A 23,253-nucleotide genomic window follows, 5' to 3' on the forward strand; every position below is an offset into this window, starting at 1 on the left:
TACCCTGGCATATGCCCGAACGACAAAATCTGCAGCAGGCGCAGTGGTGTGTAGGGCAAATTCTCTCTCAATCTCCCCCCTCAGCATCTGTGGTGCTGCCATGGCGATGAACTCATAGCCATGTCTCCGTGTGCTTGTGCTTGTGAAAGGTCAAAGGTCAGGAGTTACTCTTCTGCCTCGGCAAGAATTTCTCTCCTCCACGTGTGAAAAGGAGCGCCGGGCGCAGAAAGACTCGGACTGTGAGAGACGGGGAGAGCCGAGGAGACCAAAAGAGAGAAGCGTGCGAAAGAAAAAAGGGTGAGAGAGCGATGGAGGGAGGGAGGGAAGGAGGGAGAGAGAAAGGGGAGGGAAAAGAACAAGTGGTTCACTCTTGCGGGCAATGACTGTAAACCACATGGGTGGCGAACATTCTTCACAAAAGGGAAGCCACCAGAAGGAACTAAAAATGGCATGAGATTAAACTGAACATAGCCAAAACGGCTGACCCATGTTTATGTATATTTAACACCACGCCATGCTTTTAAGAGTCACTTGCTTGTGGGTGGACATTGGAGAGAGATCACATGTGACTATGTATGACTCAACCTGGCTGTAAGAGTTTCAGTTATTGATGAAAGGATGCTCTCATTGGTGTGAAGTGTTCCGTCCATCCCGTGAAGCCGAGGGAGATCAGAAGAGACAGGATCTTGAAGGAGAACTCCGACCGATTTCAACACGGAGCTGATCAGTTGATCATGTTCACGGAAGACCGTCAGTCAGAGAAAAAAACAGTGCTGTCTGCCACGCGTTAGCCGGCTAGAAGGCTCAAAGGAGAACTCCTGACCATTTTTATTTAATTTATTTCTCCTGTCATCATTTATCTACTCATCTTTATTCCTCGTTCATTTGTAGATCCCGTGTTATTACAGTCATTAATATTGATAGATAAACATTGCCATGCTGAATCATGCTTATTTTGGACATACATTTCCCATTTGGTCTCCATGGAGATTGGAAAAGGCATGAGTTGAACTTTGGTATGGACTACATGAAGCCACGGAGGGAGACAGGTAGGCTGACAGCCTACTGATCCCAGGCTACTCACACAGGAATTATTCTGCTCCTTCACAATTACTGGGTTGAACGCGCACAGTAGCATCATGTAAGGACTCTGTTCATGTTGCCCAGCACTTGTCATGACATTCTGAGTCTGTTAGAGGGCACAAAGGCACACTTTAGTAAATGCCCTCATAGCGTAGCTGCTAGACACTTTGGCTTCTTAAGCTGCTGGTGAACTTCACGTTTTTTCCGACTGACAATATTCTGTGAACATGATCAGCTGAGGTCTGTGTTATCATTGGTCAGAGTTCTCATTTAAGACCTAAGACTACATATTTTCAAACGGGCAAATTGCTTTTGGCTTATATAACACTTCACTGAACAGTAGTGAACTGATGCCGTTGGTATTAGAAGGAATGACTTCAATAGGCTACACATCATTCCTAACTATGTGTTCTTATATCGATATGACAGCAAGACTGAAGAGAACCAACTGACAGTAAAACAGCAGATTGTGTGTTCAGTACATCTTATTAGAGGTGGTCATTTAACATCTACAAACTGGTGTAGCAAAAACTGCTTTGGTTCACCTCACACACACACACACACACACACACACACACACATTTACATCTTTCTTTTGTTCTTTTTTTATCTTTGCTTTCTTTCTTTTTATCTTTCTTTGCTTCTTTCCCTTTCTTTCTTTATTGTTCTTTTGTTCTTTCTTTCATTCTTCCTCAGGTTTCTTTCTTTCTTTCATTCATTCTTTTTTCTTTCCTTCTTTCTTCACTGGTTTCTGCAAAGAATAAATATTGCTATGCGGTCCAAATTATAGAGCTCAGGCCAAGTAGGGTGGAAGTGGAAATGTTGACCCGTGCCGAGCTTGTCTCTGTAATCCGCAGCGCTCTGAAACATAACAGTCATCTCGGGGTGGCGTCTGAGCTTTGTCCAACTCAATTTGGCCTGCAGCTGCCTCTGTGCCTGACGTCAGAGCGCTACACTAGATGCAATACAATGAAAACTATGCTGCCCCCCCAAAAGTAACAAGAAACGATTTTGGTACTGGGTGACAGAAAGAGGTACACAGCACGAGGGAAACACACAGAGAGATACAGAAAGAGCCCACAGATTAAGAAACAAAGAGAGAGAGAAGGCAAGCACGCTCAAAAACTGATTCTGGAATCCGTGTGGCTTTGCCTGTCTCAGTCGCTCAGTCGTTTCCCATTCCGGTCTCAGTCTCCCCGTCGTTCCCATTCCTGGAATTCTGAAGCGTTTCTTCACAGCTTTGTGACTGCGATCTGACGCCGCAGGGAGCCAATCACGGACCGCTCAGCCTCGGGGGACAGCCTCGCCCGTTTATGACATCATCAATAACCTAGGTTAAACTGACAGCTATTTGTGTGCTTTTCTCAAACAGCCAAACATGGCTAGTTGACAGCCAGTCATTCAAACAAACATACAACATGGTGGTGAAATATTTCATAAGAATGACAGGTCAAAGTCCCTCTCCCACCCACAAAAAAAAAAAAAAAAAAAATCCTACATTCAAGCACCACTCCACAAACACAACACTGGGAATAAAACCTAGTGACAGATTCATGGTTTCAACAAAAATCTTATCTACAAGCACTCTTCAAACACAGTTCCACATAACTCCAGCATCTCTGCCTTTGGTTAGGGCAGCAGGCTCCCGTAGTCTGATTGGGGCGTAATCTGAGAGCTGTCTGAACAGTCTGTTTGTCTGGGCGCTGGGCAGACTGGCCCCAGGTTCAGGGTCACCACGCCACGGGTTAATAAGCAGACACGGTGTGCCAGTCCCAGACTGTGATGTTTAACCAACCTCCGGCCGTAAACATTTCTAACCTTTCGGCTGAACTCTCAACTCATTAAACTTTTCGTGCTCAGGAGCGAACGCTGGAGTCTAACGCTGGCCGGCGTCTTTGTTCAGACACATTTATGCCATTTTTCTCTCTCTCTCTGTCATTAACTAACAGATTCCTTGCTTGACTCATGCGGTGAGGGAACTATGAGAACATCAGGGTTGTTGGTGGTGTGCATTTGAAGGTGAAAGCTTTGACCTTCAGAAAATAACAATGCGCAATTAGGTCTCTCGCTGCCTTGTAAGACTTTTGGATCCAATTACTTTTAATAATTTCTCCATGTTTCTTTAACTTCTCAGTGTCTCTCCGTTGAGTGTTAGAACATAAAACCTTTTTAGAGGCCTTTTAAAGGGCAATATTAAGAGCTTGAGGTTACTTATTTCGGCGCTTTCCTTAAGATATTTTTATACTGAAAGTGTTTATTACCATTTTTGTCACAGAGAGAGAGAAAGACAGAGAGAGAGAGATAGAGAGAGAGAGAGAGAGAGAGAGAGATGTATGACTTGTAGAGGAAAATGTCCAATAAATATGTGTGACAATCTTTTTTCTTCTGAAGCCCCTTGCTGTTGTAAGAACACTGGTACCCTCCTCTCCTTAAGGGTATGGAAACACAGCCAGCTGCAACTCACATCACCCAACATGTCAAAACATGCCACGGAGCCATAACACTGAGCGAGACCTCGGAACCCACGTCAGACTTGAATAACACACACACACACACACACACACACACACACACACACACACACACACGTTAGACTTGAATAACACTCACACACACACACACACACACACACACACACACACACACACACACTCACGTCAGACTTAAATAACTCACACACACACACACACACACACACACACACACACACTCACGTCAGACTTAAATAACTCACACACACACACACACACACACACACACACACACACACACACACACACACACGCACACACACACACACACTCGCACACACACTTACTCACACACACACTCGCACACGCACACACACACACACACACACACACACACACACACACACACACACACACACACACACACACACACACTTGCACACACACACACACACACACACACACACACACACACACACACACACACACACACACACACACACACACACACACACACACACTTCAGACTGAAATAACACTCAGGGACAGCGCTGTGCAGTGTGCGGGCCTCAGGCAGGCCGAGTGTCCACTCCCCATCCGGGAGATTGAATTAGCCAGCAGCTGTGGACCCATGACATCACCGCCAGGTCACACTGGCCAACAAACATGGCGCAGCTCTTACACACACACACACACACACACACACACACACACACACACACACACACACACGCACACACACACACACACATACACACACAAAAACACGCATACGCACACATACACACACATGCACTCATACGCACACACAGTTCATACACAGATATACACACTCATACATGCACACAGGCACTCAGACGCACACACAGTACATGCACAGATACACACACACACACACACACACACACACACACACACACACACACACACACACACACACACACACTTAACACACTCACACATAAAGCCAGCCCTAAAGGACCAATCCTCATTGTAAAATGACATGCTCAACATTAGCTTGGTTCAGCTGCACGTCTTGATCATAGATAATTAAGGCCCTGTCCCAGATACCGCGTACATACCCCATATTCCTCCCCGACTACTCTGAGCTCACGGTTCAACGGTGTCTGTTTTGAGGGCGCCGCTTTATTGGTATTCTGTCCCAGCCGTGCCTGTGCAAATACATAGAGACTGCTGTTAAAGGGGGCAGGAGAGAGAGAGAGAGAGAGAGAGAGAGAGAGAGAGAGAGAGAGAGAGAGAGAGAGAAAGAGAGAGAGAGAGAGAAAATAAGTATGTCGTCCTCAGAGCATTATAAGAGACAGAACATGAGGACGCTCCCATAACATTCTGTGACATTGTAACAGCGTAATGCAGAGTCGGGGGTCCCAGAGACTGGGTCTCTCTTATTAGGATTGCTAGGATGTGCAGCTTGGTGAATTATGCAGTCAAGGCATGCCTGAGCTGGGCAAATAGGTACTTAGTGCAGTCATGGCAATATGTAGGTCATACATGGTACAAAAACATGCCACTGTACACAACTCTGGCGCTATAAATACTAAATGAACAATCACTAATACTACTAAAGATGACTTTAGTAGTATTAGTACATATTAGTACAGTATTAGTCCAGTGTAATCACAGTATATTGATTACACTGTACTGTAATAACGATAATGATAAGAGTGGACATTTATTGCAATGCACCAGATGCCTTACAGTAACTAGGCAGGGGACTGGACTTGCTCCTTATGTATGTATTTAAGGGGAGACACTACAGGTGAATAGGGTAAAAAAAATAACTTACAGATATCATCATGAAACTTCACCAGCTGATTACTCACATAAATGTGTGAAAAACATGTATTGCAAGTTTTCTGTAATTTAATGTTTGAATATACTAATTAGGCGTTGTCTTATTAATTATTTGCTAATTTGCATATATTTCAAACCTCAAAAACTCGAAGAATGGTATTGTTGTGCACTATCTGTACTATATAAGCTGGTGGAAAATGCTCTAGATCAGTTGTTGGACACAACAATCACGAGGTCAGTTGACTCTGAAGAATACGCAGTGCGTCGAAACGTCAGTCTTTTGTGCACCACAATAATAATAAAAAAAAAGTTGTTCAGTAATCTGAGTGCTCCGGTCATCTCTGGGTTAGTCTATTAGAAGTAGCCCAGCCAGCGTTTCTAATCACGAGGTCATGTTCACGTGGAAGGCTGGACTGAGCTAGCCTGGTTTTCAGACTCACTGCTTTGTTTCACTTAGAGTAGAGTCTGGCCTCTGACGATTGGAAAAGATTTTCCACTCTAGCATCGTAACGGGCGTGGATTTTGCGTTAACTTTGAAATCATTGGTCCAGCCTAACCAATCACATTAGCCTGACATATCGAAACAGTGAGTTGTGAGATGCCAGACTGGTATGTCAGTGAAATGAAAATGAATGGAGATCCTCGGCAGACAGGGTCAGGCTAGGGCTGAGCAACGAGGGACACATAATACAATCATAAATACCTACTACTTCTTGCTTATTTGAATAATGAATTCATGACAAAACATGCCCACAAAGAGATACAAAGTAGGCCTACAATCCAGAGTCCTTTCAATTTGGTTTTGTAGATGTCTGCCAAGGAATAAATTAAATAATAAAAACAAAAAACTAAAAATTAAAATAACACAACACAACAAACGTCTTACTGTCTTTTCTTATTGGATGGACAGACCCTTAATGTTTATAGGCTCAGTAATGGGCTCACAGAATTGCCTTGCACAACACAAGCACTAATTAAATGCGTTTAAATCGGGGGTTGGTGGCCTTGCACATAGTAAGAGACTTCAGTCACCACATGAATACCGAGACACTTTTAAAGCTCCAGCGGGCGAAATGGTCAGAACAAAGATTAATTGTGCTTTCCTGAAGGTTAGTTTATGAAGGATTTTCCCCCCCCCTTCTCTGTGTTTTGATCTGCGGTTTGTAAACTATCCTTCATTAACAGCAGGCCTGCATGTTTGGACGTTGATCTGCTGAAGACAGTCCACCTGGGAGAGTTGGTAGCATAATTGACTGACAAACTCATTAAATGCACCCCTTCAGCATCAGGCTTTTCAGCCTAGCTTGCAGCAGTCATCTGAGTTGTAAAGAAACCGATTTGTTGAGAGAAACCATGTTTAACAACACCGCTGCCTTTCACTCCTAGTGTGTGTTATTGATGTGGTGTTGTATGAACTGATTTAAACGAATAATTGCATTGCTAGTCTCATGTGGCATCGCGCAGTGTGTTCTTCCTTTAAATGGCAAATGAGACATGGCATGCGCGGTACTCTATTTTCATAACAGCAAATGCACCCTTGAGAGGAAGATTTTAATACAGTAGGAAAAAAAAACTCAACACAGCTATTTGCACTTTGAAGATCTGACAATGACTTGGGTGCTGAGACTTGACCAATGTGGGCCACTGGGTTTGACATTTCAATTAACACTCGTGTGCTCTCGGGATGAATATGAGAGAACCAAACAACAGGAAGCAAAACGTTCAATAAATTAAGAAAAAAAATCAAGGATTCCTTCATCTATTTGTATATTTATCATTTTACTCATGAATGTCAGCTTTTAAGTCAGCTTGATAACTGTCCATGATACCTGTTTGGTTCAAGGGGTTAGGGTGGTCACTAAAATGAAGGAGATAATAATAATACTATATATATATATATTTAAAAGACTGGATTCTTTATTTACCCCCAGGCCTAAAAAAATGCCTAAAAAAAATAGGCTTTGTGGTCTGTCACAGCCTCCCTGCAGTAAACCACATAGAGCACAGAACAGTGACCTGCTGATGAATCATCTTCTGATAAGGTTTGACATTCAATATCTGGACGGACAAGTGGGGGAAATATGCACACTGTTTATTTGTCAACACACGCGCAATAGTTCACGAACTCGGCGCTACACGTAGTATAAACATCGGTTATTAGCCTCAATGAGTGTTCGGCAGAAGATAAGCTATGGCAGCGCCTGTTATGGTGCACCAGGGGCTGGCGAATAATCATCATTGTCTGTGCTAAAAGGGGTCAGGGTCGAAACTCCCACTGGAGACAGGCGCAAACAAATGAGGCGGCAGCATGAATAAATGCATGCTGCATGAGCGGCCTTATCATGGGACGCATAAACTGCTAGAGAGAGAGAGAGAGAGAGCGATCGGGGAGGCAATACCGTGGCACAGAGGGAGAGAAGGGGGGACACTGTAGGGCTACAGTACACAGAGGAAGGATACACGGTGAAACAAAACACAGTGCTTTTCCCATTCATCTGTTGTTAGTAGAAGGCCTTGGACGACAGCCTGTTGTGTATATTGTCTAATGATCTATAGCCTACTACAGGGGTTCTCAGACTACCACTGGTGGTACGCAGACTTAGTGGTACTCTTATCAAAATATATATAATACAAAATCCTTAACCATGTGTGGAAGAAATTTAGCTTATAACTCTATAAAAACTGATAGTCTGAAATGGTCTTTCTTGTTAGTAGTTTATTAATCTCTGCACAGAGAGGTCTCATCAGGCAATCAGGATACAGAAACAAAGTCTGTGCACCCAAGAGACAATCAGTTGTTTCACCCACACAAACACACACACACACACACACACACACACACACACACACACACACACACACACACACACACACGCACACACACACATTTATACTTTGCATGGTATCATAATATCATTGCATCATTGTATCATTACACCTTCTCTGCACACACACATGACTTGGTCAGTACAATGAGTTAATTAGGAACCAAGGACAATGGTTTCACACCAGTTACTGAAACTGAAGTATCAAATAAAAAGAACTGGGTTAGTTTCCCACAAAAGAATGAAATCGCAAGGCAATAGTATCAATTATAAGAAACATTGAACTAGTTAAGCTTTAACAGAAGAGTACATTAAAGAGCGTAGCCTATGATCTTAATATCAAATCAAAGGTTAAATTCCATCTTGGTCATTTTCCCCTCACACCATGCAATCAGTTAAGAAGTATGTGTTGTCTTGTTATGCTTAACATGCAAAACAATATGCACAATGTAAAATCTGTAGTGGAATGGGCCTACGCTAATGTACGTTAATGATAGTCATAATGGTGGAACTGGGAGAGGCAGTTGTTTTCTGAGGTGGTACTCACTACTCAATGTGAAAAGTCTGAGAAGCACTGGCCAACTATGTTACAGAAACACCTCAGAGTAAGAACAAACGGTCAAACACAGACATGCACACCCAGAAGCACTGGCCAACTATGTTACAGAAACACCTCAGAGTAAGAACAAACGGTCAAACACAGACATGCACACCCAGAAGCACTGGCCAACTATGTTACAGAAACACCTCAGAGTAAGAACAAACGGTCAAACACAGACATGCACACCCAGAAGCACTGGCCAACTATGTTACAGAAACACCTCAGAGTAAGAACAAACGGTCAAACACAGACATGCACACCCAGAAGCACTGGCCAACTATGTTACAGAAACACCTCAGAGTAAGAACAAACGGTCAAACACAGACATGCACACCCACACACAGTTTTCTGTGTGTAGCCTACCATGTGCACAACTTCTGTGATAACATGAGTATAAGATGAATATGAGAAACAACTGGCCATGAATGCTCCTGCAGATAAAAACATTTCCCTTCTGACTGTTATCGCTGTCTCGGTCTCAGTGTCTCCCCCCATTGGTGTTATATATTCTACAACATGGGTAGCAGTAGCACCTATCCCAACAGTTTTTTTTTCTGTTAAGAAGAGCCGGCCTGTATGGCCAATACTCAATCTTTAACACACAATCTCCCTGGACTGGTGCGTTATTCATGAAGCCAACTTCATTAACTTGTGATATCCTGGCCCTTTAATAGGATTCCCTTAAAGTCTTGGTTATCATGGCGAAATTTTAATGTTTTGGCACATGTCCATACACTATTAATTCGGATTCCATTTTGTGCATATCATCTGAAAAAAATGGGAAAATGGAAAGCGAATGCTGATAATAATCATGTCATTCCTTATGTTACAGGCTACAACCGCTCATTTTCTGTAATTTTAATATACAGAATTCAATTATTAAAATGTGCCATTTATTCTTCTTTTCGTAAGACCTGGATGTCTATAAGCGTGCGGTGTGTGTGTGTGTGTGTGTGTGTGTGTGTGTGTGTGTGTGTGTGTGTGTGTGAGAGAGAGAGAGAGAGAGAGAGAGAGAGCCGCGCTGAGAGTGGGTGTCGCTCAGCCACATGCTTGTGGAGGTAGAAAGCTCTTGCTCAGGCAACATTCAGGTTTACATCCGTCGGTCCTCCACTCAGTCTAGGCACTAGGGACACGGCAAAACGACTGCACGTGAGGTTCGCGGACAGTTGTGATCAGCAGTGAATCGTCTCGACGGGGTCATAGTTTGTTTTGTGTGAGCGCGCCGTCGGGACACAATGTGTCCAACCCCGAACTCCGATTACTTTGCGGCGGTCCCCTGACCAACAAGGAATCTCACTAGCGTCTTATGGAGGGGCAGGCAAATCGTTTACCGTCACGATACTACAATTCTATCCTCTGTTATTTGAGAGATGGTAACAAATGAACGGCTCGGAAGAGAACATGGTTGAGAGGACCAGCAAATTCTTGTTGATCGTTGTCGGCTCGGTCTTCTTCATGCTGATTTTGTATCAATACGTGGCTCCCGGAGTCATCAACTTCGGGTCTCCGCATGGGTATCTCGCTGAAGAAGACATGACCATATTCCCCACGCCGGATCCCCATTATGTAAAAAAGTACTATTTTCCCATCAAGGATCTGGAGCGGACGATGGATTTTGAGATTAAGGGAGAGGATGTGATCGTTTTCCTTCACATCCAGAAAACTGGAGGTACAACGTTCGGGAGGCACCTGGTCCAGAATGTGCGCCTGGAGGTGCCTTGTGACTGCAGACCCGGTCAGAAAAAGTGTACCTGCTATCGGCCCAACAGAAAGGAGACCTGGCTCTTCTCACGGTTCTCCACCGGCTGGAGCTGCGGCTTACACGCCGACTGGACCGAGCTCATCAACTGCGTACCCGGAGTTCTTAACAAGCGGGAGACTAAGGCAAAGAAATTAAGGTTTGTTTGGGTTCAAAGTTGAATTTGTTCATCATTGTTATTTTCGGTCTCTCCTTTAATTTGAATAATTAGGCTGCATGATTCTAAAACGGAACGAAATTTGTTATGATGATGATTTGGGTTTGTTGCCGTGGTTTTGTTTTCGGCTTGGTGTGTGTGTGTGTGTGTGTGTCTGTGTGTGTGTTGGTTCCTGTTTTGAGTCGGAGCATTTTGTAGTCGCACCGCATGTTACCCCCTTCGTCCGTGTTCCACCCCAGCAGGCGGGGTAAACACTTAACCATACAGGGAAGTGAAAGTGGAGAAACTACAGAATTTTCACATTAGTACAACAAATAGCGAATCGGCGCATTGCTGTGTATGATCATAAGTAGGCTATAGCCTTTGGCTTTGGCTTTTGCAATCGGAATTTGCATTACATGTCCAGGGTCTGTTATTCATTTAGGTTGTGATAGGCTAGCACAACACTTAGAACCTATTATCGAAGGAAAACAAACCGTGGTGCACCACTGACGACGAGAGAGTAGCCAAAGCTAAAGGCCGAGTGAAAGGCTGTCATTATAAAGGGACTTTATAACACATTTCCACTGTGAAGCACCGCTGGTCGATGGAATTCAGCTTTTGTCTCAAAGTCAGTTTTAAACCATGTCCAAGTTAGCGTATACTTGGGAGCACTTATTGCTAGTTTATAACATCAGTGTTCAGGCCAGTAAACATATTGGGCTTCTGCGTTACAAAGTAGCCCGTGGTGCTGCAAATAGTGAGTGACAGAAGGGTTTATGGTTCCGGAATACTTTCAGTTCAGTAGGCTAGATGGGGTTTCCTTCTGAGTACAGTGGCGACACGGGGGCTTGGGGACACGGCACCATAGCAAAGCCCCAAGATTAGTGTTGGTTTTGGATAGTTTACAGTTAACTTTAGGACTACCTACTATCTGAACGGTGACCTTTTGATCGATTGTATAATTATATCTTTTGAAAAAGCTCTAATAAATAGCCTAGACCTACCACAATTGCTTTCCCCAAAAAACAAACATTGGATTATGCTTACACTCAGTAACTGCAGAAGTTATCTAAACAGTGGGAAATTTCAGTCTTATCATGAAAGACTGATGTTTGCATTGTGTTAATCGGTTCAAAGTGTAGGTGGCTTGGTGGTTAATTTTTTAAAAAAAATATGAACCAGACTAGCTCTATTGTTCAAGGACCATAAAACACCCTATTGTCCAAGGGTCATAACATGCCTTGTTTGTGAAAGGGTTTTGTGAAAGCCAACTGTAGCCTGAAGTGCATTTAAATGTTTGCGTAAAATGCTGAAGCCCGTTTCTGCCCAGTGTCGGTTGGATGATGATATCACTCACAAACGATTAGGCTAAAGCGAAGGCTCTATCCCTGCCGTCTCTTGCAGTTTTTAGCTGCTGCACGACATTGCAGCATATAGCCTAATTGAAACCTGTGGTCATGACATGCGATGGGGGGGCGAGGTTTGAAGAAACATAAAAACACACGGTGCCGTTTATATTAGCCTACAGCAGACTCCTACCGTGGGAGCAACAATTCGGACTGACCATCTCGGCCGATGAAGTAGAAGCCACTGCCGAAGAAGAGAGTAAGGATGACGTCAAGCTGCAGTATAGTTGGCCAGATAGAGACAGCTTGCAACAAGTGCACAAGTGCATCTGTTTATCAATTTGTGTGGTTTTGCACTGGTGTTCAGTGTTACATGTCAAATCAGTTATTCAATATAGGTGGTCTACAATCAGATCTCTCTTGGCAACATTGTTGTCTCTAACTAATTTTGAGTTGTGCCACTGCCCGGGCTGTTTATTTTGGGATATGTCCAAACCACAATGACTTGGTTTTGCCATTGATGTGTGTTGTGCCCTTGAGTTTTACTTAATCTCTTTGTCGGATTCACACTTTGGTATGTAAAGTGGTGCGTGGGAGTGTTACTATTGGTGGATAAGATAAGATTATTTTTTAATGACTGGAATGAAACTGGAAGGCTATGACTAGAATGTCATGGGGATTGGGAAACATTAATGTAGATCATATTTTAGCATCAAATCAGGACTGTGTGAAATGTGGCCCTTTTTCCTCAAATAAACCGACCTGTTTTTTTTTAATTTAAGTAGTAAATAGTTGTAAAATGATTGTTGTATTTTAGGATTCAAAGCCACTCTGATCCAGATTTGAATACTTAAGTGACTATAAGAATAAGGCATATTAGCATGTTGAATAAGGACCTGCACATTGCTGTATGTTGCTGTATGTCCAGTTGCTGTATGTCCAATCAATGTGTCTGTGAAACATGTCTGTTTATCCTGTGTTTTGGGTGAGCCAAAGACAATTTTCCACCTAGGTGGACAATTAAAGACTTATTCTTATTCTATTATTCTATTAACAAGTGCTAACTTTGAACAACATATTATTTTGCTTTGGTCTGAGCTCCTGCATTAGACTTTATGTAGTTTTAAGTGTTGAATATTGATGAGGTCTCCCGGACTATTCTCCAACTAATTTCAACTCTTCTAATGAGTTAATGTATGAGGTTTGTTGTTATATCAACTATTAGAATTAGTTAATGACAATGTATGGGGTTCGTGGTTATTGGAGACATGATTGTCCGGTGTGTAAGTTAGGGTTCCATGGGCAGTGGAGTCCAGATTCAAAGCTGGTGTAATCTCCGGTTCTTTAATTGGATTTATGGGGAGGTTTTAACTCTTTATGATTAGCATTAAAAAAAAGCTATGGTTTAAAAAAGTCATTATCACTATATCCCCCAGGGTAGCAGGGTAGTCACATCACACACACACACACACACACACACACACACACACACACACACACACACACACACACACGCACGCACGCACGCACCCACGCACGCACGCACACGCGCGCACACACACACACACACACACACACACACACACACACACACACACACACAGGGAGGGAGGGAGAGAGATATTGTGGCCCCCAGGCAGGTTTCTTAGTTGGACATTCCTCTCTCCATGACAGGGACTCTGCTAAAGAAAAGAAAAAATGTTTTTCTGTCCTTTTTTTGAGAAAGCAAAAAGAACAGATGTCCAGAAAATACATCAATCCAGTTGAATTTACTGTGTTCTGGCCATTATTTACCAAGCTCCTCGGGGAAGGGAATTCACCTAAGTGACTGTTCGTAGAGTGCCAAAATAGATCATTTAATCGTTTCTTTTTGTAAATACAGTTATTTTTGTTATTTTGTTATTGTCTAGCCTCATAGTCTGTAGTGGAACAGAATGTCTGAATCTCCCAGAATGTGGGAGCCGTACCCACATCTATCAAAGGGCAGGCCTCATAAGCATCCCAGTATACACATCAACTGGCTCGTTAAACAGCTATCTGTCTGTATCCCCTGGCAACAGACTGTTTGTGTGCTTGAGTGATCGCTATCTCCGCAGCCAAAGGACAACGGCTGATTGGTGAGCTTTAAATGAAACGATCTGCTTCTCCTAGCTATTAGGCTCGCCATTGTCCTTCACTTTGTATATTACTGATTAGTTAAAATGTTGCCTGCGATGGTTTGGAGGGGGGAGGATTTATTTTTGTCTTTTTGAAATGTTTATTCATCTTTTGTGGTGTTAACGGGGGCCTCTCTGTGAATAGTATGTCTGTGTTTAGAAAAAGTGGATAGACTGAGTTAAGTGTTGGGTGTCACTAATCTCAAGCCCTCACAATAGTGACACACATTCGCAACAGTGAAGCCTTTGTGCTATATTTGGTCACCCAGTCCTTGAGGACATTTGGGCTCCCCTCAGACCTCCGAGTGTCAAGGGAACAGGTCAACAGCAAGACCTTTTTTTTTTTTCGCTGTCCTTCATGGCCGGTTTAAATAGCAGTAGGTTTTAGCGTTGGAATTTATAGCTCTTAAAACAACAGCCACAACAACAACAACAGCAGCAGCAGCAGCAGCAGCAGCAACAACACATTTGGCACTGAGGATTTAACACCTTCCCAAGAGAGATTAAGGGAACGGTATGGCCATTTTAGAGTGAATGGTTATTAAATGCACAGAGTTGATGGCACATAATTGGATAATTAAAAGGGGTCAGCAGGGCAGTGGAATCTGAGGTTATAAATAAATTAAATTGCCCCCATAGATGGATGAGTCTTCGTTGCCCGTGTGCAGTAGTCCTTTTGTAAGGTGCTGCTGGTAATAAAGAAACAACCAGTAGAGAGTAGCAGTAGCAGCTGATTTCACAATATAGGTCAAAGATCAAGGAGAACTGGTGCACTGCGAAGTTTCACGCTCCAAACGACTATCTTTTACCTTCTCGTATATCAAACATTTGCACATATACCGTAAATGCTTCATTTTATAGTTCCTTTCATGAGTGGTGCAGCATTAAGGTTTATTGCCTGTCAGCTTCGGCTTCAACAGGGCGTCTCGACGGCGAAAAAACGCCGACCTGTCTCCCAGCTCTGTTCCGGGAAGATCCCAGCACCCTATTAAGAACACTAAAGCGAGCGGAGATATTGATGCGAGGGCTTCTGAGACGCTGAGGCTATCTGGAAGGAACCTGGTGGAACTGACAGCTGGGTGTTGCGGGCAGAGAGAAGGTGCCGGTGAAGTTGTGGTCAGTGCACTCTCAGGCGGAAACCCACTTGTGCCGGCCGGTTGGCCGTTAAATTCCAGCGAGGGCTCTGTCAGGTGTGTCTGTCCGCGCTGAGCGCCCCACTTAGACACCCACTGCAAGTAATTGGGAGTCTTATTGCCTTCCCACCCTCCTCAATCCCCTCTGGCAGCAGGGCATGAACTGTTAGTGGAGAATCGCCGGCCTTACGTAGCGTAGCGTAGCGAGCCTGAACCATTAAGGGCTGAAACTGCTTAAAGTGGTTAAAAAGTGGGTGGGGAGGGAGCGGGAGTGAGTCTGAGGAGCATGGATGGCCTCATTTGAGTGAATAATTGAAGAGGAGGCCCTAGTTCTCGTCAGGCGGCGCTTGCACACACACACACACACACACACACACACACACACGAGCGGAGAAAGGGTCAGACTCGCTCTGTTTGGAGATTCAAACTCCTCTGGATTCAATTTAGCGCCTCTGTGATCTTCGGTTCGTTCCGAGGCGCTAGCGACACTACACACACCACGTGGCTCAACACGTGAGACAGGAAGTGTGATGGCCAGCCAAGTATTTAACAGTATTGTGAACACGCCCTGATCGTTAATCAGCCAGGTCAGTGGACACTGGGCCTGCCACGGGAACGGCCCGAATCACACGGCCTCTGTGGTAGGTGGGATGTCTCACCCGCAGAGATGTGTTGTGATTGACCGGCTAGTGGACGCTGAAGCCGGGTCTCTCGAGTGTTATTTACTACGATGGAGCCGGACGGGCCGCGTGTTTTAATCCAATCAGATCAGCGCGGGATTAAAGCACGACGGCACCCAAAGATGACGACGGGGTTATGCAAATCCCTTTAGCTGAGCACGCTTAAGAGTGTGTGTGTGTGTGTGTGTGTGTGTGTGTGTGTGAGTGTGAGTGTATCTGACGGTCTCTCTCCACAGCCACAGGCATGTTAGAAAGCGGTAATCCATATGACATTTGGGTAGGAAGTCTTACATGAACTGGATGACTTGAGTGATTCATTTGCTGCAGTCAGAGACGGTGCACAGGCGTTTATGTGTGATTTGTAGATGTTATTTACGGTCGCCGTCCGATTGAAATGGTACGCCGTTGTACACATCCCAGAGAATCCACATCCCACTGATGAAATATGCTGATGGAAATGACTTTATGTAAACTGCCATTATGACCAGCTGACTGACCTCACTGAGATGAGGAGACACAGATAGTTGATATGGGGGACGGTAAATAGGACACATGGGAATATTTCATCAGCATCTTCCTTCTCTGCCACAAAAGGATTCAAAGAAAGGTGAAGATAGTGTAGCTGTTTCCGCCTCTCGACTCTGGCTCGGTGACTGTGTTCATGAAGAGATAATGTCAATGACAAATCAGATATTGTATTGTTTTCACCTCAGCAACCCAGCGGCGTGGACTGCACTAGAACTGCTAAGCACACAGTTTAAGGCCAAGCTGGCCTATACGCTCATCCCTCTTCTTTTGAACTCAAATCAATGTGACGTTGAAAGAAACACCATCCGCAAAGAGACCCGCATTGTGTTAAACCAAAACACTTGCCCTCATGCAAAGGCAAAGCTTGACACGCAATGATAAATGAACTTCATTTTGCCCAGCGGGCTGTTTTGCAGCCTGTGGAACGAGCTCTCCGGCGGAGCACAGAAGGTTGGACAAGCTGTGAGGAGAAATGTATGGATAAACACATGTTCCTGGAAGTTAATTAAATTAGCATGAGGGATGGTTTTTATTGGGAGGAGGATTATGCCACGGTCTGGACTGTGGTTGTGTGTCGAATTGGAAATCCTCTGTTGGAAATGTAATTTAGCCCGGGATTAGGCTGCGTATCTTGTCAAAGGAGCCAGCCGAGTGACACTGCTCGCTTATGAGCACGGGTGAAAGAACAACGACATTGAGAGTTGGGTGTTGGTGTTGTTGTTGTTATTGTTGTCGTGGTGCTATTTTTGCTGAAAAATCCTACCATAAAGCAACGCCATTTTACAAAGTGTTCTCTCTCAGTATGCAAAGGGGAAATAAGACAGAAATCTCAGTGCCTTTTATGTCCAGTAAAATAGCTGAGGAAGAGAACTGTGCTCAGTTGGCTACTCTCCGACGTGACAAAACACCTCAACACTGATCTGTGACAAAGGGGAAGAAGCCTAGTACTCTTTCACAAGATCTAGCAGTGGAGCACAACAGATCTGTGTTAATATGTTTATTTATTTGCCATTTTAGTCTGTCAGTGGCAATGTTGTTGTGTTGTTTTCTCCAAAGGCTGTTATTAGCACTCTCACCCAGCTAAGGCATAAATGAAAAGTGTGGCTGTGTGCTTGATGGGCTTTTTACCTTTTGAAGCATGCTAGAGAATAGAGGAGAGTTTGTGTGTGTGTCTGTGTGTGTGTGTGTGTGTGTGTGTGTGTGTGTGTGTGTGTGTGTGTGCGTGTGCGTGTGCGTGTGCGTGTGCGTGTGCGTGTGCGTGTGCGTGCGCGTGCGTGTGCGTGTGCGTGTGTGTGTTTGTGTGTATGTGTGTAACATATCCCTTGGACTGGCTCACTCACACACATAGACATGAAAGTGGGGCACCGTGCGATCGTGACAAAATTGATTTTTTGGCGAAGGACAAATTGCAGAGCGATGACAGATTAGTATCAGAGCGAGTCGTAATTAGGATTTGCCCGACTTACGCACAAATCTGAAGGACGTTTTACAATTTATGGCTATTGTGTGTGTGTGTTTGTGCGTGTGTGAATGTACATACGTCTGTGTATTATTAAATGCTTGTGTGAGGCTGTGTCTGCTGATGTGTTTGAAGATAGAAAATGGGGTCTTTTTCTCATCTCTCTCTATACTCCCGTCTCTCCCATCCAAACCAGCATGGAGAAACTCCATCTTAACGAGGCGCTCTAATAATAGATTGAGAATGTATCGCCACCATCTCAGGCGATCTGTCACCTCCTGTTCCTTTGGAAGGAGGGCAGAGGAACGGGAAGAGTCGACAGACAGACTCCAGCACAGTCTGGGAGCAGACGCATTCTCAGGGAGCCAAGCGGCATCAGGGGAATCAGCCATTTAATTAAAGAGTTAGCTGTGAAGGGCCGTGTACAAATGCTCGGGCTTTCACTCCTCTCTTGGCTTAAAATGAAATCTGACAACAACAAGAGGGGGGTGGTGGTGGGGTGTTGTGTGTGTGTGTGTGTGTGTGGGGGGGTGGGGGGGTGGGGGGGTGATGTGTTAGAGTTCCATTAGGAAATTGAAAAAAGAAAATTTTGGAATTTACTTTATGGGAACACTCGATAAACAGAGAAAGGGAAATTGGGAGCCGATGTGCGATGTTTGTGATCCAGCGAAAGCGAGGAGGATAATGGGAAGATTGTGACGGCACATTCTTTGGGATGAAGGCGGCGAGTTTCTCACTTAGTGCTGTGCTAGTGCAAGTGTTTTTAGATGAAAGGCTTTAACGGAGTTGTGCCCGCGGTCCACCTTGTCTTTGTTATTGAATTACTTAACTGGAGCCTGGCTTCATTAAAGTTAGGCCCTAGCTTCTCAGAACACAGTGACCCAAAAGTTTGAAGACAAGTCTGTAATTTGACACATATAAATGTGATTTTGTGTGTGTGTGTGTGTGTGTGTGTGTGTGTGTGTGTGTTTTGTGTATATATTTGTGTGTGTGTCTGAGAGAGAGTTTGTACAGTATATGACAGCGGGTGTGGGTGTGGAAGTGTGTGTCTATGTGTTTGTGTGTGAGAGAGAGGGAGAGAGAGAGAGATAGTGTTCAGTGTACAGTATACACTGTGACTGTGTGTGTGTGTGTGTGTGTGTGTGTGTGTGTGTGTTTGTGTGTGTGTGTGTGTGTGTGTGTGTGTGGAAGTGGAAGTGTGAAAGTGAGAGAAGAGAGGGGGGGGGGGAGGTGTAGGGCGTTTAGCCTGCCTATTGTGATGCATTGCCCCTGCAGTACAAGAGCCCGCTCGTGATGTAATTCCTACGCCGCGCCATGAAAGAGTGTCAGTGAGAAGATCGGCCTGAAAAAAACAAAACAAAAAAAACTCTCGATGAAGGAAATGGCGCAGTGATGTTCTCCAGTGTTCTTCTTAAGTGCTAGTCGAAGTTTCGCTGTGTACTGCGTCTTGGCCGGGGGATTGCGAAAGCCCTCCAAATGTGTGGTTTGGATGCGGCCGGACCCTCCAAATGTCAGCCCTTGTGTCCACGTCTCTCCGGAGAGCGTTTACATGTGCTGTAAAGTGCTGGTGTTGAGTGTGGTGGGCCTCTCGACAGAGACACCCGTTAGCCTGGCTGTCTGTCTCGCCCTATCTCCAACACATGCCGTAATGAAGCGTACGCACGTCTCTGGCCCTCACACTGCGAGAGGTTAGCGCTCTGTACTCCACCACTTCATCCAGCTCCGCGTCTCTCCCTCATATCTTTAACGCCAGCCTCCATGACAAGGGAAACGGTACAGAAACAACATGGCTGACATTCATTTGCCATGGAAAAATACTTTGAGGTCATCCACTTGGTTGCTTGGATAATGTGACCTCGGCAGTTTTAAAAGTAAGCAAGTAAGACATGTAAGTGTGTGAGAGAAAAGAGGGTATTTGTCATCACATGGGTGTGAACCAGAACATACCCTCTGAGAACTATGTTTAAGTGCTTAGTTTGCTTGTATGGTGTGAGGTGTGTCCTCAAAATCATGCTTGGACCCACCTGTCCACACACACACACACACACACACACACACACACACACACACACACACACACACACACACACACACACACACAGATGCCCCAAATGTGGTATCGTCTTCCTGCACGTGTTCACAAAGATCCCTGAACTAGAGCAGTGAGTATTAGTGAGGACGAGGAATCCGCCATCTTTAAAAAGGCTTCTGAGGAGAGGGAGAAGGGTATGTGACAAGTGTGCCATAATGCTGAGGGCTTCAACCCCTATCACACACCCCTCAGGGGGGAAATGCGACACGTGTGTGTGGGTGTCTGGAGCGGCAGAGTGTGTGTTTGTGCCTGTGTGTGTGTGTGTGTGTGTCTGCGTTTGTGTTTATATGAGGGGGGTTGAGGATTTCTAGATGTGCATTCCGCCGGATGTCATATCATTATCCGTTTACGGACCTATTTATACCTCAGTATCCAGCGCTGCCTACAGCCACAGAGAGGAGAGCAGGGGAGAGGAGAGCAGGGGAGAGGAGAGGAGAGGAGAAGAGAGGAGAGGAGACAGGAGAGTAGAGGAGAGGAGAGGAGAGGAGAATAGAGGAGAGGAGAGGAGCGGAGAGGAGAAAATAAGAGAGGAGAGGAGAGAAGAGGAGGGGAACGGAGAGGAGCAGAGAGGAGAGGAGACAGGAGAGGAGAGGAGAGGAGAGGAGAGGAGAGGAGAGGAGTGGAGAGGAGAATAGAGGAGAGGAGAGAAGAGGAGACAGGAGAGGAGAGGAGAATAGAGGAGAGGAGAGGAGAGGAGCGGAGAGGAGCGTAGAGGAGAATAGAGAAGAGGAGAACAGAGGAGCGGAGAGGAGAGAAGAGAGGAGAATAGAGGAGAGGAGAGGAGAGGAGAGCACATGCTCTCAGAAGGCGCCAGAGGCTATGCTGCAGTCTGCTGAGCTCTGCTTTATTAATGGCAGTGGCTGAGATCACAGACAGACCTGCTCTCCATAGGCCTTCTGGGGTGTGTTTGTGTGTGTGTGTGTGTGTGTGTGTGTATGTGTGCATGCGTGTGTGTGTGTGTGTGTGTGTGTGTATGTATGTGTGCATGCGTGTGTGCGTGTGTGTGTGTGTGTTTGTTTGTGTGGGAGGGCAGGCAGCAGAGCTCTGGCAAAGCACTTACCTGGCATGTACAGTGTGCTTTTTTTCCCTTTTTTCTTCTCCCTTCCCTTTCCTGTGCACTGGCATTGTCCCTTCATACGTTTGGGCTCTTGGAGCCATGCAGGTGTTAACCTGCCATTGGAGTTCCATTCTCATCCCAGGGGTCAAGGGGCGTGGAGGGAGCCATTTTTCTGCCGTCTCTTCTTGTCAACAGCTCTCCACCATCTTTTTTTCCTTTTTTTTTTGACCAGTTTTCAGCCCAGTGGTATTGTCTGTTGGCTCGGCAACACTTGGTCCTCCTATCAGTCCAACGTCCGTGTGTGTGTGTGTGTGTGTGTGTCTGTGTGTGTGTGTGTGAGCGGGGGGTAGGGGGTGTGGAAGTGATCTCAGTGCGACAGGACAGGACCAGGGTCGAGCCGTCTGTCTGAGCGTGGCGTGCGCTGAGGTGTTTAATTTCCGAGCAGCAGTTCTCCGGCACGTTGTGCTGGACAGGAGCGCCGCTAATGGCCGACCAGATGGCCATGAATATGCAGCGCTAGCCTCCTCCGTCTCAATGTGACTGCTGCTGTCGGGAAACAAGACGGGACGACCAAAAAAGGGCAGCTTTTGTCTTATTCGCCTCCTCGTGACGTCCGTCGTCTGGGCCGAGAGAGAGAGAGAGAAAACAGGAAGAGATGGGGACGGTGTTGTTTTGTCTCGTCTGAGTGAAGGTGTTTTGGGATAGCTCCAGCTCCAGCTAGCTTTGGTCAGATTGATTTTGAGGTGGTCTCATCCCTTCAGGCAGCTGCTATGGTCAGCTCAAGTCCTGAGTCAGGAAGCTGACCTTCAGCAAACGATGAGATGTAACTCATCATGATCTTAGCTCTGGGGAGTGCTGTCTGACTTGTTTTCATCCGAAGGCTGTCTGTCTGTTATCTGTTTTCTTTTTTCATTTCCATCTCCTTCAATGTCTTTTGACTAGCTTACACAGCCTAGTGTCCCTGGCTGGTTTGTTCAAGGAGTGTTTTTGAAATAGTGGTATCTGTATCTGTAAATTGAAGGTGTTGTATTCATGATAAATTAATAGAAAACGTTGGGGGAATCCAGAACATGGTATGTAGCCTTGATGAGCGTTTCAGGGTTTGCTCTGTTGTTCAATGCATGTTAACCCAATAAAAGGCTCTTTCAAAATCCTACAACCCCCCCTAAAGCCTCTTCAGTTTAAAAGCCTTCTGGTTATAGCATTTGACAAATCAACCTTGCGGCTCTTTTTTCACCTTGTAGCTCGCTGCCTCAAAATGAGATGTCAATCAAATCCAGATGGTTTATGAGGCACAAGACCTTGGGCAGAATAATTCCGTTTGAGGCCTTTCCATCTTCGCCATCAGATCCGTGTCAGATTCGGTGTTGACAATAACCCTCAGCCTGACAAGACCGCTCGTCCCCGGCGCGGCTGCCGTGTCTAAGCAGATAACGCAGCCGGAGCCGGTCAAGGTTGACGGCTGAATGGGAAGCGGTAAAGCCGGTTGCCGTCTCGTCGCGTCTGAATGGGTCGGAGGAGAGGAGAATGGACGTCTTGATGCAGCCGATGACAGGAGAGATGCTGTGGAAGGCGTGGGGCGTGGGACGTTGATGGCAGAGCACAAAGCCGGCATCAGTTGTGACTTGTGAGAGTGTTGCTGAGGATGATGAGAATCAGTGCTCACATATCACATGGCCAGAGATCATATGCCCATAATGCCCATACTTGGTTTTCAGCGGAATATTCAGTCCAAATTCACAGGGGTGTTTTTTTTTTTTTTTGGCGCAGCTGTTAACATCATTACGCTCGTCTACTGCTTTTATTCTTTCATGTTTTATTCTTTTTATATCTTTGCACATTGATCCACCGCTCCATCCCTCTGTCCAGGCCTCCCGTAGTCGCTCCATTCATCTCCCCCCTCCCCTCACCTCCCCTCCCCTCCGCGCTCCGTCGCTCTCTTCTCCTCCAGCCACAGGTCCTCTCTGGAGCTGCCACCGCTGCTGCCGCTCTCTCTGCTGGTGCTGTGCTGTGCTGTGCTGTGCTGTGCTGCTGTGTCGGCCGCTGCATTATTCAGCCATTTTGATTGGAATAACTTTGAAGCTCCGGTGGTGGCAGCCAGCCAGGCTGCAG

General features: G+C 45.4%; 1 protein-coding gene across 1 annotated transcript in view; it reads left to right on the forward strand.

Annotated features, from left to right (window-relative positions):
- The first annotated feature begins 9,822 nt into the window (after positions 1 to 9,822).
- Positions 9,823 to 23,253, forward strand: part of hs6st1b (heparan sulfate 6-O-sulfotransferase 1b) — a 75,981-nt gene continuing 62,550 nt past the window's right edge. The window contains exon 1 of the mRNA XM_062520850.1: positions 9,823 to 10,690. Coding sequence (XP_062376834.1) covers positions 10,173 to 10,690 — 518 coding nt within the window. The 5' untranslated portion in view covers positions 9,823 to 10,172. The remainder of the gene's footprint in view (positions 10,691 to 23,253) is intronic.

This window comes from Sardina pilchardus, chromosome 19 (assembly GCF_963854185.1).
Source record: "Sardina pilchardus chromosome 19, fSarPil1.1, whole genome shotgun sequence".
NCBI classification, from domain to species: Eukaryota; Metazoa; Chordata; class Actinopteri; order Clupeiformes; family Clupeidae; genus Sardina; species Sardina pilchardus.